The 14,157-nt window shown below is 43.0% G+C and overlaps 1 protein-coding gene across 1 annotated transcript in view; it reads left to right on the forward strand.

The window, feature by feature from the left end:
• EPS8 (epidermal growth factor receptor pathway substrate 8) overlaps window positions 1–14,157 on the forward strand; it is a 92,562-nt gene that overhangs the window by 52,124 nt on the left and 26,281 nt on the right. Inside the window, exons 11-17 of the mRNA XM_044277503.1 lie at window positions 573–661; window positions 776–850; window positions 985–1,133; window positions 1,245–1,413; window positions 2,581–2,615; window positions 7,382–7,484; window positions 10,383–10,526. Coding sequence (XP_044133438.1) covers window positions 573–661; window positions 776–850; window positions 985–1,133; window positions 1,245–1,413; window positions 2,581–2,615; window positions 7,382–7,484; window positions 10,383–10,526 — 764 coding nt within the window. The remainder of the gene's footprint in view (window positions 1–572; window positions 662–775; window positions 851–984; window positions 1,134–1,244; window positions 1,414–2,580; window positions 2,616–7,381; window positions 7,485–10,382; window positions 10,527–14,157) is intronic.

Here is a 14,157-nt window from a genome sequence, read left to right on the forward strand (position 1 = left end):
ACGGATCCAGACCCATTCAACTTGAATGGGTTCTTGATCTGTCCGCATCGGAAAAAAATAGAACATGTTCTATTTTTTTTATTTTTTGCGGTACGAAAGCAACCCGTGGGGTTCCATGACTCCGTTCCACACCGTCCGGATTGCAGAACCATTCAAGGGACTGGGTCCGCATCCATGATGCGGTGAGCACACGGCTGGTGCCCACATATTGCCAACCTGCTAATTTGCGGGCTGCAATACGGGCCACAGCCGGCAACAGAGAAAGGTGCGCCTCACCCCTTCATCTGCAATGTAGAGAAAGGGGGTCTAAAGCATGAAACCCACTAGAAGGTAATGTGTTTTTAACGTGTTGTATCCCAGGCAGATGAAAGCGTACATGGCAGGGATCATTCTAGCCATGTAGCATTTTCCATACTTGAGGATTTGGGGCAGGATTTTGTTGTTTGCCTCCAGACTTTACCTGTAGCTCTTCTATATGTTCTCATCAGCTTGTTTGTAATAGGACAGTTCTATTGTTTTGACTTATGTGATGAACTTAGTGTTCACATAATCCTTATTTCTGTTCCTTTTAGAGGGAGTTCTGACTCTCCGTGCCAAGCCTCCCCCTGAGGAAGAGTTTGTTGACTGCTTCCAGAAGTTCAAACATGGCTTCAACCTCCTGGTGAGTGATGGCAAAGGCACTTTGTAAAAGGGGTTTTTCAGGCTTTTCATATTGATGGCCTGTCCTCAGGATGTCAGATTGGCTAAATAGATTTTTCTTTTTTTTTTTTGACAGGCCAAATTGAAGTCCCAAATTCAGAACCCAAGTGCAGCAGAGCTGGTTCATTTCCTCTTCACACCACTAAGTATGGTAAGTAGGTGTAGGAAAATATTATTTCGATTTAATGCGTGCACTTGCCGTTTGTATATTTCCTCCAGTGCCAGATTTGATGGTTTTAAATTTACTGTCTGTATTTAATTTAATTTAAATTAACTGTTTTGTAGATGGTAGAGGCCACAGGAGGCCCGGAACTTGCAAAAAGTGTCCTGAGCCCTCTGCTGATTAAGGACGCCGTTGATTTTCTACATTTTGTGCTCAACAGTGAGGAGAAGAATCTGTGGCTGTCACTAGGTGATACGTGGAGCAAACCCAGGTAGTGATCTGATTGTACTGACTAGTGTCAAAAACTCCACCATAAACTCAACTGTAACCAGAATCTACCCGTCATTTATAAATCTGTCCTTACACCCTGACTTCTCTATAGAGTGGAATGGCCTAAAGACCAGTTCATACCCCCATACGTACCACGGTTCAGGAATGGTTGGGAGCCGCCCTTGTTAAACTTTGGAAATATTCCTAAAGAACCAGTACGGAACCAGATGGTGTCAACTCCACCTGAACAAAAGCGAGAACCCAGAAGTTTTCCTTCAGAGGTGAGAAACAGTATTTGCAATCCATTCTTAATAAGCAGTGTGAGGTGTCTGAATTTCTGGGGATGTGATGACAAGTAATAGTGGCAGGGCCCTGTCACTATTACTTCTTTAAGGTCCCTTTCATAAGAGCATTACTGATTCTCTCGGTGTCTGTTCAGGAAATAACTCAAGGTTTTGCACTCAAGTTCAGTCAGTTTTATCTGCAATTACGTTCAGGTGCAATCAGTTTTTGCACGCGTGGAAAAAAAAGAAAAATAACCATCTACATCTTCTAGTCTAAACTCAAGTCTAAAGGGCAGCGTGTATGGAGAATATTAAGTTACTATATATACATGTGATTATTCAAGGGGTTGTCCAAGTGTTTTGTAATGATCACCTATTCTTAGGATAGGTAATCAGTATTTGATCAGTGAGGATCTGACTCCAAGCGGTCGATCAGCTATTTTAAAAGGCTGCAGCGCTCTGGAGAGCCCCTCTGCCTCTTTCTAGGCCAGCGATGACATGTTCATTGGTCATGTGGCCTAGGTTCAGCTTGGTCCCATTCAAGTGACTGGGGCTGAGCTGTGAAACGAGGCACAGCTCTGTGCAAGTTAAGGAGATTGTGAGACTCACCGAACGCCACAGCCTCTTCAAACAGCTGATTGCCTGGGGTTCCATGAGTCAGACCCCCACCGATCACATATTGACCTATCCCCCTTTAAGTTCCACACCAGTGGGAATGCTCCCCCCAATACATCATGTAAATGTGATCTGCACCCTAGTAAAGCAGATAATATGTTCACTACACTAACAAAGTGGCTCAATATGATCAGCACCATAATAAAGTGGGTCAGTTTAGTCAGTACGCTCATAAAGCTGGTAAGTATGATTAGCACACTAATAAAGTGGATAAGTATCATCAGTACCCCAGGAAAGTGGGTTAGTAAGTTCAGCACCCCAATAACGCAGATCAGTACGATCTGCACCTAATAAATGGGGTCAGTAAAATTAGCGCCATATTAAAATAGGTCAATATGATTAGCATCCCTAGTAAAGGGTGCAAGACGACCTGTTAATATAACAGGTCAGTGTGATCAGCACCCGAATAAAGCAGATGAATAACGCCATGTCTACCTCTGTGTTCATCACATGTAATAAGTGAATATCCTTCATGTTTTGTATTTTCAGTTTTCCCGCAGCTCTGACCTTCCTCCACCGGACAAGTAAGTGGAATATAACAAGGAATGGGATTTGTACTGTAGCTCCTCCTTTATTTCATGTCGTGGGCTGAAGGGGAGGCCTTTGAGGCTGGGAAAGGGTGATGGATGTTTTAGGTGTTAAAATTATCAGAATTCCATAGTACCAGGATTCTGGCTGATGAGACCGTTAGGGCAGTGACCTCAGTAATTCCCATGTATAAGAGAGTACAAAGCAGTGACATGTACAGGTGTACCCTGCATCTAGTATATAGAGATCTGCGCACTGTTTTGCTCAGTTCTAGTTATATTCCTACTAAGTAACTTTTCAGCCCTGGTCGTCAGGAGGCGATATGTAGGTGATAAGTCAGGTTGTGTCCGTGGACACGTCCTACGTTAGTTCCTCCATGTTCCTCTCATGATGCTTCATGTTAACTCCGTTTCCTGCACTGACTCCTTTACTTCTGTTTTTTGTCGCAGGAATTTTTATTTCTATAATTCCTAACCTGATGTCCCCAACCTCCCGGACTGTGTGCAATAGTCGCCAGTTCTCCTCTGAAGAACATATCGGGCTACCCAAGTCCTGACCGTCCTTGTATTCTTCTGTACATAATAATTAGCTGCCAATCCCAGCCAAACACTGCCAACAATCACATGAGAATCTGATCTATATCTAATCATGATAGAGATTACCTCTGATCAGAACAGACCGCAATCACATGGTTCTGTGATCAGCCACTTTGCTCTTCCTTCTCATACATCACCTGACCCATAATGTCTTCTGAATATAGCCCTCATGACGTGACCTAGTGATCAATGTGCTGTATGAGAAGCAAGATTCTCCAATCAACTTGCCTTGATTTTCCCCCAGATTATATGTCCCCTTCTTAATAACAAAAATCACTTGAACTGATAAGTCCTGTATATATTATATATTAATACACCATACGAAGTGAGCTTTGTAATAAACCAACCTTGTCAGTTTTGTTTTCTATGGATTATTTGTGACTCATTGACACCGAACAATGCAAGCAATGGCCTAACACAGACATGAAGCTTGACTGTACAGTCGTATACTAAGGCCTCCTTCACTTCTCCATTAAGAACATCCTGATGCCTGATCTGCATGCAATGGTTTTTGACTGGCTGAAACCTGGCATTTATGCCGGAAAGCAGACAGATCACCACCGCACCTCATTACAGTCAATGGGGATCCTGCGGTGAAGTAGAAGATCTGGTAATGGCCAATCCTGCAGGCTGCTCTGTGCTGGATCTCCTTGACAGAATGTAAAGTCAACTACACAAACCTATACATGTAGAGACAGACTTGTCAAAACTATGTGAAAGAGAGAGGTTGGTGCCCATAGCAGCCAATCACAGTGCAGCTTGCATTTCGCCAGAGCAGTTTACGAAATAAAAGCTGAGCTCTGATTAGTTATGGGCAACAAAGACAGATTTTTCTTTTATACAGGTTTCATAAATGAGGCCCATGTAACATAAACCCCACAGACATATACATATTGAGGTAATCAACCATATACATACAGTATACGTAGATTGATCAATCATACTATCAAAACCACTGACAGGTGAAATAAATAGTAACTGCATCTGTCAAGAGGTGGATGCATTAGGCAGCAAGTGAATAGTCAATTCTTGAAGTTGATGTGGTGGAAGCGGGGAAAATTGGAAAGCAGGGTGTTCCCGATATGCAGTGGTTAACCCCTTCCTGCGCTGTGCAATGGGTATATGGAGTGTGCTCCTGAGCTGTTAATTACAGCTGACACCTGCTTGCATTGACTGCGATTGCAGATAACTCCAATCCCTGTCATTTACCCCCTCCTATACGACAGTCAATAGCACCCGTGGCGTATTAGGGGTTAGACAGAAGGAGGGGACTCAGAGCACCTGTGATGAAATGCAGGTTTCTAATGAGTTGCTTTGGCAGCCCGGGGTCTTGTACAGACTTCTAGGACTGCAGAAAAATCGCAAGATTCTGATCAGTTGCTAAGGTAGCCCTGAGCCTTGTGAAGTAAACTGCCTGGTAAGCTGTGTCTGCATTGGGGCTTAATAGAATGCCTGTCAAAATCCCATAGACTGCCATCGAATTCTAGAGCAGTCTATGGTACACGCAGTCTCTATTTTCCTCAGGGTCCATTCACAGATCCGGCAATGTGCGGACCGCACATCGCCAGCACTATAATAGAAAATGCCTAATCTTGTCCGCAATTGTCCACAATTGTCCGAACAAGAGTAGGACATGTTCAATTTTTTTCGGGAACGAAATTGCAGACCCGGAAGTGCGGGTCCGCATTTCCGGATCCGGACAGCACATCGTGTGGCCCTATAGAAATGAATGGGTCCGCAAGATGCGGAACAGAATTGTGGACGTGTGAATGGAGCCTAAGGGGACTAAAAATTACAGTAAGAAAAAAATTGTGAAAACACAAATATGAAAATTTCAAATAACCCCCTTTCCAAATTTTGCATATAGATAATACAAAAATATACATTATTGATATTGCCACATTAAAAAATATAAATATGAAACTATTTATCTGACACTGAGAACATTGTTAAAAAAATTAAAATGGTTGTGTTGCTGTTTTTTCGTCGCCTCAAGTCGTCCCCCCGCCCCCAAAGTGGTACCAATAAAAACTACAGGTCGTCCTGTGAAAAAACAAGCCCTCTTAACAGCTTTGTGGAAAATATAAAAAATATTTAGAATTAGGTTGTCATGACCTTTTTAGCACACAGTGAACACCGTAAAAACTAAATCCATGAATCCAAGGCGGAATTGCATTTTTATTTTTTATTTTTTCAATTTTACACCACAAATTTTTTTTTTTTCTGTTTTCCAACATACGGTAACATAAATGATGCCATTACAAAATACAACTTGCCCTACAAAAAACAAGCCCTCATACATCTATGTGAATGGAAAAGTAAGACCGAAGGAAAAAAAAAAAAAAAAAATTAAATTTGGTCTTACCCTGAAGAGTTTTAATACCAAAAATGATCTAAGTAAGGGCAACTGGTGAACCAGTGGTGGGGTCTCAGGCATCCAAGGCTTATTGATGCGCTGGGGAAGTTGAGGCTAATCTCTCTGGTACAATCCTATAGAAGACCTGCTAGAACGTAAATAGCTGAAAATGTTGCTGCTGGCTATGATGGAAAGCTGCCTGAACACACAGTGCATCACAGCTTGCTTTGCGAGAGGTTGGAGGAGACCAGTCAGATTTCCCATGCTCACCCTTGTTCACTGCCAAAAGTGCCTGCAAGGGGCATCGGACCTGGACCATGGAGCAATGGAAGAAGGTGACCTGCTCTGATTAATGAGGTTTTCTTCAACATAGTTTGGATGGCTGGGTGTGTGTACGGAAAAAGATGGCACCAGGATGCTCTATGCCTATGGGAATAAGACAAGCTAGCAGATGCAGTGTTATGCTCTGGGAAACCTTGGGTCCTCGCATTCACGTGAATGTTACTTTGACATGTACCAACTACCTTAACGTTGTAGAATAAGCGAACACCTTGATGGCAACCGTTCTCCCTAGTGTCAGTAGCTGCTTTCAGCAGGATAATGCACACTGCAAATAGTGTTCAGAAATGCTTTGAGGAACATGACAAAGACTTCTTCAAGACTTTGCTTTTAAATTCCATCTAAATCTGATCAAGCATCTGTAGGATGCTGAAAAAGGAGTCCAGTCCTTGGAGGCCCCACTGTGCTACATATATATAACCTGAAGGATCGGCTGCTTACGTCTTAAAACCAGATACCGCTGGCCACCTTTAGAAGTCTTGTATAGTCCATGCCCCGCTGGGTCAGAGCTGTTTGCTGTAACTATGGGGACCTATACAATGGTTAGGCAGACGGTTTTACTGCTATGACTGATTGGGGTCCATCATATGTGTGTGTTAATAACACATGCTTGTGTTTTTAGCCGTGTATATGTAACAAATGAACTGTATAGGACCACAGGCTTCTGATCCTTGTGAGGTCAGATATGGCCAGATAATGTGTAATCCCTCAAATGCTTCATGTGCACCTGTGTAATGCAGTCTGCTCTGTATGATAAAGTGGGAAAGTCTGTTACTAAATGAAGCCTTCCTGATTGGAGTCTGTATATGGTATGTGAGTAGGTGGAGATGACACCAACCTGAACTGCAGCAGAATTTCTGTTAACAAAATGTAAGAAGACTGGAGAACTTGTGCAGAAAAGGATGCCACTGCTCAATCATTCATGGTCCGATGCAGATCTGTCTCTAAATATTTAGAGGTGCTGTCCTCCACCAGTCTTTCAGAGCTCTGTCATCTCAATGTAGCTATTAGATCTGATGCGGAGAGTAGACCAGGCATGAGGGGTGTTTCAAGCAGAAGATGATGAATGGAAGAGACCCTGAAGGTAATACCAGTATATTATACTATGGATGAAAGTGACTGTCTGTGCACATGCCGTGACTATTACATGAGAGGGGAACCATACTGATGGCAGTGAAGTTCCCACTGTCTGCGCTTCCTTCACCAGCTCTTATCAAACCCACAATTGACATGGTGCTTGTGCGGCAGTGTGTCCAGATTCCTCGACAGTCACAATATAATAAATACCATGATGGAGAAGTCCACAGCAAATAATTTGCCATAACACTGGCCTGTGTGTTGAGATAGGAAATTGTGAGGGAAACTAATGCAGAACATGGGGTCTTGATCCAAGATCCTGCAGGTTCCTTAGGAAGTTATGAGCTGTTTACCCAAGATTCCTAATAATCTGTACTTCTGTCCTCCACCGCAGGAACCAGGAGGTAGTGCACACCAAGAAGTACGCCATCTGCAAGTATGACTTCGTGGCCAGGAATGTAAATGAGCTCTCTGTGCTGAAAGACGACATTGTGGAGGTAATGAGTGATCCCCACAGATTGAGTGGTCTGGAGATGTTTAGGGGGAACTCTAGATTCCCTCTACAGACCTTGACGTTCCCACTTTGCGATACTAGAGTATATAGCAACAGTCACCTGATATTGTAACTAGTGTGTTTTGCAATGCTCACATGATAATATTACTAGTGTGTATAGTAACATTCCCCTCATACTATTACTAGTGTGCATAGTAATACATTATACTATTATGTGTAGTAACACTCCTCTCATACTTTTACTAGTGTGTATAGAGGGATCAGCAACCTTCGGCACTCCAGCTGTTGTGAACTACAACTCCCAGCATGCTCCTTCCACTTGTGTGGGAGTTTAGAGAACAGCCAAGCAAGTGTGCATGATGGGAGATGTAGTTTCACAACACTTGGAGTGCCAGAGGTTGCTGACCCCAGTGTATAGTAACAATGACATACTATTAGTAGTATGTTTAGTAATACTTCTCTCATACTTCTACTAGTGTGCATAGTATCACTCCCTTCATACTATTACTAGTGTGCATACGAACCCTCCCCTCATGCTATTACTAGTATGTATAGTAACACTCCCCTCATGCTATTACTAGTATGTATAGTAACACTCCCCTCATGCTATTACTAGTATGTATAGTAACACTCCCCTCATGCTATTACTAGTATGTATAGTAACACTCCCCTCATGCTATTACTAGTATGTATAGTAACACTCCCCTCATGCTATTACTAGTATGTATAGTAACACTCCCCTCATGCTATTACTAGTATGTCTAGTAACACTCCCCTCATGCTATTACTAGTATGTCTAGTAACACTCCCCTCATGCTATTACTAGTGTATGTCTAGTAACACTCCCCTCATGCTATTACTAGTGTATGTCTAGTAACACTCCCCTCATGCTATTACTAGTGTATGTCTAGTAACACTCCCCTCATGCTATTACTAGTGTATGTCTAGTAACACTCCCCTCATGCTATTACTAGTGTATGTCTAGTAACACTCCCCTCATGCTATTACTAGTGTATGTCTAGTAACTCTCCCCTCATGCTATTACTAGTGTATGTCTAGTAACTCTCACATCATGCTGTTACTATAATTCAAACAAAACCGGTACCAATCTTGAGCTGGAGACCTACACAGGGAATAAGAGCCGTCCATGTATTGGTTTATATACATTAATGGGGTTATGCAGCTAGTAATATTGATGACCATCCTCAGGATAGAGTAGGTTATCAATATAAGATCAGTAGGGCTCCGACTCCTGGCACCCCCGGCCATCAGCTGTTTTAAGAGGAGTTGGCTCTCGCATGGGTGCTACTTCCTCTTTATTATTACACTGTGTGTCGCTGGTGCAGTGTAATTACAAGTACTTGTTCCAGTCACTTGAATGGGACGAGTGTATAGTAACAATGACATACTATTAGTAGTATGTTTAGTAATACTTCTCTCATACTTCTACTAGTGTGCATAGTATCACTCCCTTCATACTATTACTAGTGTGCATACGAACCCTCCCCTCATGCTATTACTAGTATGTATAGTAACACTCCCCTCATGCTATTACTAGTATGTATAGTAACACTCCCCTCATGCTATTACTAGTATGTATAGTAACACTCCCCTCATGCTATTACTAGTATGTATAGTAACACTCCCCTCATGCTATTACTAGTATGTCTAGTAACACTCCCCTCATGCTATTACTAGTATGTCTAGTAACACTCCCCTCATGCTATTACTAGTATGTCTAGTAACACTCCCCTCATGCTATTACTAGTATGTCTAGTAACACTCCCCTCATGCTATTACTAGTATGTCTAGTAACACTCCCCTCATGCTATTACTAGTATGTCTAGTAACACTCCCCTCATGCTATTACTAGTATGTCTAGTAACACTCCCCTCATGCTATTACTAGTGTATGTCTAGTAACACTCCCCTCATGCTATTACTAGTGTATGTCTAGTAACACTCCCCTCATGCTATTACTAGTGTATGTCTAGTAACACTCCCCTCATGCTATTACTAGTGTATGTCTAGTAACACTCCCCTCATGCTATTACTAGTGTATGTCTAGTAACACTCCCCTCATGCTATTACTAGTGTATGTCTAGTAACACTCCCCTCATGCTATTACTAGTGTATGTCTAGTAACACTCCCCTCATGCTATTACTAGTGTATGTCTAGTAACACTCCCCTCATGCTATTACTAGTGTATGTCTAGTAACACTCCCCTCATGCTATTACTAGTGTATGTCTAGTAACTCTCACATCATGCTGTTACTATAATTCAAACAAAACCGGTACCAATCTTGAGCTGGAGACCTACACAGGGAATAAGAGCCGTCCATGTATTGGTTTATATACATTAATGGGGTTATGCAGCTAGTAATATTGATGACCATCCTCAGGATAGAGTAGGTTATCAATATAAGATCAGTAGGGCTCCGACTCCTGGCACCCCCGGCCATCAGCTGTTTTAAGAGGAGTTGGCTCTCGCATGGGTGCTACTTCCTCTTTATTATTACACTGTGTGTCGCTGGTGCAGTGTAATTACAAGTACTTGTTCCAGTCACTTGAATGGGACGAGCACCTGTAATTACACTGCGCCGCTGCTGCAAGCGAGACAACGTGCCGTGGGATCTTGCAGAGGAAGCAGTGCTCGTAGAAGCGCCTCCTCCTCTCCAAACAGCTGATTAATGAGGTTGGTGGACCCTCAACGATCATAGAAGCATATTGGGGGAATTGGGGTGTAGCCTGTTACCACTGTGAATGCTGACACACACACACACACACACACACACACAAGGCTCCACATTGTTTACTTAGTGTAGAAAGGCAAGCCTTACATCCATATCCCCTTCCATCTGCTTCTCTCTCTTTATTTCAGATCATTGATGATAGAAAACAGTGGTGGAAGGTTATAAATACTAGCGGCTCTTCTGGATTTGTGCCAAACAACATCCTGGGAGTAATGAAAGCTGAGGAGCCGTCATTGGGGCGTTCAGAACCAGCCTACAGCCAGACAATTCAGGTACCTCTGCCTCTGATGGTCTAATTAATGTGGTTTAACACTTTCCTCCTTTCTTGTATAGGCAGTTGCTTTATTCCTGCAGTATTTTAGGTAGTGTGCCCTTGGCTGCATGGTTGAGTCCTTGTACAGCAGGAATACTGTTAGTGTGCAGGAGTGCTATCCATTTAGTATGCACAGCTAAATTCTTCCACATGGCCTCATATACCCTATGGATGGACATAATGTATTACTAAGCACCTAGATAACAACTTTGTATGGTAGATTGGCCAGTTATTGTGTATGACTATATACTACATTACTAAGCTTATAGTTGGTGACTCGGTATACAGTGCCTTGAAAAAGTTTTCACACCCCTTGAACTTTTCCACTCTTGAAAGACCGCCTCCATCTAGGACAGGAAACAGGAACTTTTGTGGAGAGCTCTTAAAGAGGGGCACTATCCTATGGATAGTATGGTAATTTGTGGAGAGCAAGATTTAGGCTGCAGGAGCCCCTGAAGACACTCTTAATAGGGGTTACCTGGAGCGGCGTAAGTCGCCTGCAAAGTCTGGGGTCCTCCTTCTGGGTCCTGTATTCAATATCGGGCTGGTGTTCCTGGGCAGTCCCAGCATTACCGGGAGGTGATGCAATCATGCCGAATCTTCCTGGTGGTGTTCAGAAAGTCCAGGGCCTTTCTCTGCCTGCCTGGCAACTTACAGAGACGGCGGGAGAGTATTGTTCCGCGTGACCAGCGCAACTTCCCTTATTTGAAACGCACGCGGTGAGCGTTTCGGAAGTAGGGGAGGGACTTCTCCTTCTGAGGCAGCATGGGAGCATCGGCAGGGACCCAACCTACAGTATTTATTACCCTCCAGTGCGCGGTCAGAAGGAGCCCAGCCAGCCTACAAGCATCGATCACTTATGGAAGACGTTCCATCCCTGTCTGCTATAATGGAGGATGAGTAGTCAGCACACAGATGTCCAGGAAGGTCATGACGCCAGACCGGTACTCCTGGTGGGGTAAGGGGGTCAATCCCCAACTTTTATTTTTCCTCTCTCAGGTTCTAATAGGGGCTTGTTCTCTTATTTTTAACTGTAGAGTGTCAAAGAGGACCCTAGGAAAGCTACCACAAATAATAGAGGAAAAGAGTGTGCTGTATGCAAGAAAAAGCTCGCCCCTTCCTGGTCTAAGTTATGTCAGCATTGTGTCTATAAGGTGGTAGAAGAGGAGTCCCCATCTCTGCTTCAGAGTATTATAGATATTGTCAAATCTGAAGTTTCTGATTCAATGAAAATGTTTAAGAAGTGCCTCCCTTCCTCAGCCTCTGGCAAACAGGGTCACTCTGCCATGGTATCTGATTCAGATTCTTCAAACGAGAACGAGCAAGGAGAAATCCTAGAGAGTTCAAACTAGTCTTCCTATGAAGAAACCTCAGGTAGACCCTTATTTTCCCCTGAGGATATGGAATCTCTGCTGAAGGCTATTAGAGCCACTATGAAAGTGGATGAATCTAGAGATCAAAGGGTCGGTCCAAGATATAATGTTTGGTGATCTGGGGCACAAAAGATCAAGTGTGTTTCCAATAAATGAAAACATAACCTTTTTGATTCTGAAAGAATGGAAAAAAAACCTGACAAGAAATTTTTTATTCCAAAAAATGTGAAAAGAAAATACCCCTTTGATGAGGCTGAGTCCTCCTGCTAGGATAGGCCTTCTAAATTAGATGCCCCAATCGCTAAGATCTCTAAAATATCTGCTATTTAAGGATCTTGGCACCTTTAAAAGATCCTATGGATAGACTAGCAGAAGTTTACCTTAAAAAAGTATGGGAAGCCTCTACCCAGGCATTTAAACTGAATATTGCCACTACTTCCACTGCCAGGTCGTTAAAGCTATGGCTACAAGAACTGGAGTCCCATATCCAGAATAAAACCTCCAGAGACCAATTACTAGCAGTGTTTCCCACCATCCTTAAAGCAGTAGACTTCATCTCGGATGCTTCAGCGGATGCATTAAAATTAAATGCAAGTTCAACGGCTCTATCTTATTCTGCAAGGAGAGCTATTTGGCTTAAAGGGACACTGACAGGCCCAAAAAGCATATTTAGGTATATATATGACAGTACAGGTCATATAAAGTGTATTAGAATCATCTAAGTATCCCCCCTGTCCACCTTATAAATACAGTAAAAATAATTTTTATAACCTGCTTTCATCGTGTTCAATCTGCCCAAGGGGCGGTGTTTCATCTCAACTTGCACCCAGCCAGCCTCGCCCCAACTGCCGTTTGAAGCGCCGCCCAGCTAATCAATATTCACTTCTTTTTACTGTATTTATAAGGTGGACAGGGGGGATACTTAGATGATTCTAATACACTTTATATGACCTGTACTGTCATATATATACCTAAATATGCTTTTTGGGCCTGTCAGTGTCCCTTTTAAGGGATGGTCTGGTGACACTGGTTCAAAGAATAAACTCTGCTCTATTCCGTGCCAGAGAGATTATCTCTTTGGACCGGTTTTGGATGACCTTCTAGAGAAGGCCTCTGATAACAAAAAAGGGTTTCCTGTCTCCAGACCTCCCAAAAGACAACATATTTATTTTTTCGTAGAAATACAAAGATTTTCAATAGAGACAAAATTTCCGACAAGAAAACAGAAATAGGAAGGATAAAGGATTCCTCTTTAATTCTCAGTCCTCTTCCGGGTCCAAAGCTGGTCAACAATGACTGTTGCTGTCCTGCTGGGGGGGAAACTCTCTCTATTTTATCGGGCTTGGGAAAAATCTCTTCAAGCCCGTGGATTCTTGGTATTATAAAAGACGTGTTCCGTCTAGAGTTTGTCTCTCCCCCACCGGAAAGATTAAAAATTACAAATCTAACAAAAAACCTAGCACTAAGGGTCCATTCACACGCAATACACCCGGCCAGCACCCCCATAGAACTGCCTATTCTTGTCCACAATTGCAGACAAGAATAGGACATGTTCTATTTTTTTTCCAGAGCCGCGGACCGGAAGATTGGCGGTGCGCTCCAGAAATGCGGCTGTGGACAGCACGTTCTGTGCTGTCCACATCCATTCCTGCCCCATAGAGAATGAATGGGTACGCACCTGTTCCACAATTTGCGGAATGGATGCGGACCCATTCTACGGACGTGTGAATGGACCCTAAAACAAGAAGTTTTTTTCCCTTCTAGAGAAAAAGGTTCTAGTTCCTGTTCCGGACTCGGAGAAAGGGAGGGGGTTTTATTCGTCCTTTTTTCCTTGTACCCAATCCAGACGAAGCATTCAGAATGATCATAAACCTGAGAGACTTAAATCAGTTACTAAGATACAAAAAACTCAGAATGGAATCTATACAGTCCGCAATAAAACATCTATTCAAAGACTGTCATGGCCACCATAGACATAAAAGATGCCATTGCCTATTACTACATCCCAATTCATGCAGATTTCAAAAAATATCTGAGTGGCAGTTTTCATGGCCTCCAAAGATCGAACCATCAGACAGGGAATGCCTATATTAGGCAGAATGACCTCCACGTTACCCGCTGTCAATTGGGCCCAGTTTCACTCCTGAACACTTCAATGGCAGATTCTAAACGAGTGGCAGGGTTCACTATCCCCATTGGATGCCCCGCTTCCTCTCA

Source organism: Bufo gargarizans, chromosome 2 (assembly GCF_014858855.1).
Source record: "Bufo gargarizans isolate SCDJY-AF-19 chromosome 2, ASM1485885v1, whole genome shotgun sequence".
Lineage (NCBI taxonomy): Eukaryota > Metazoa > Chordata > Amphibia > Anura > Bufonidae > Bufo > Bufo gargarizans.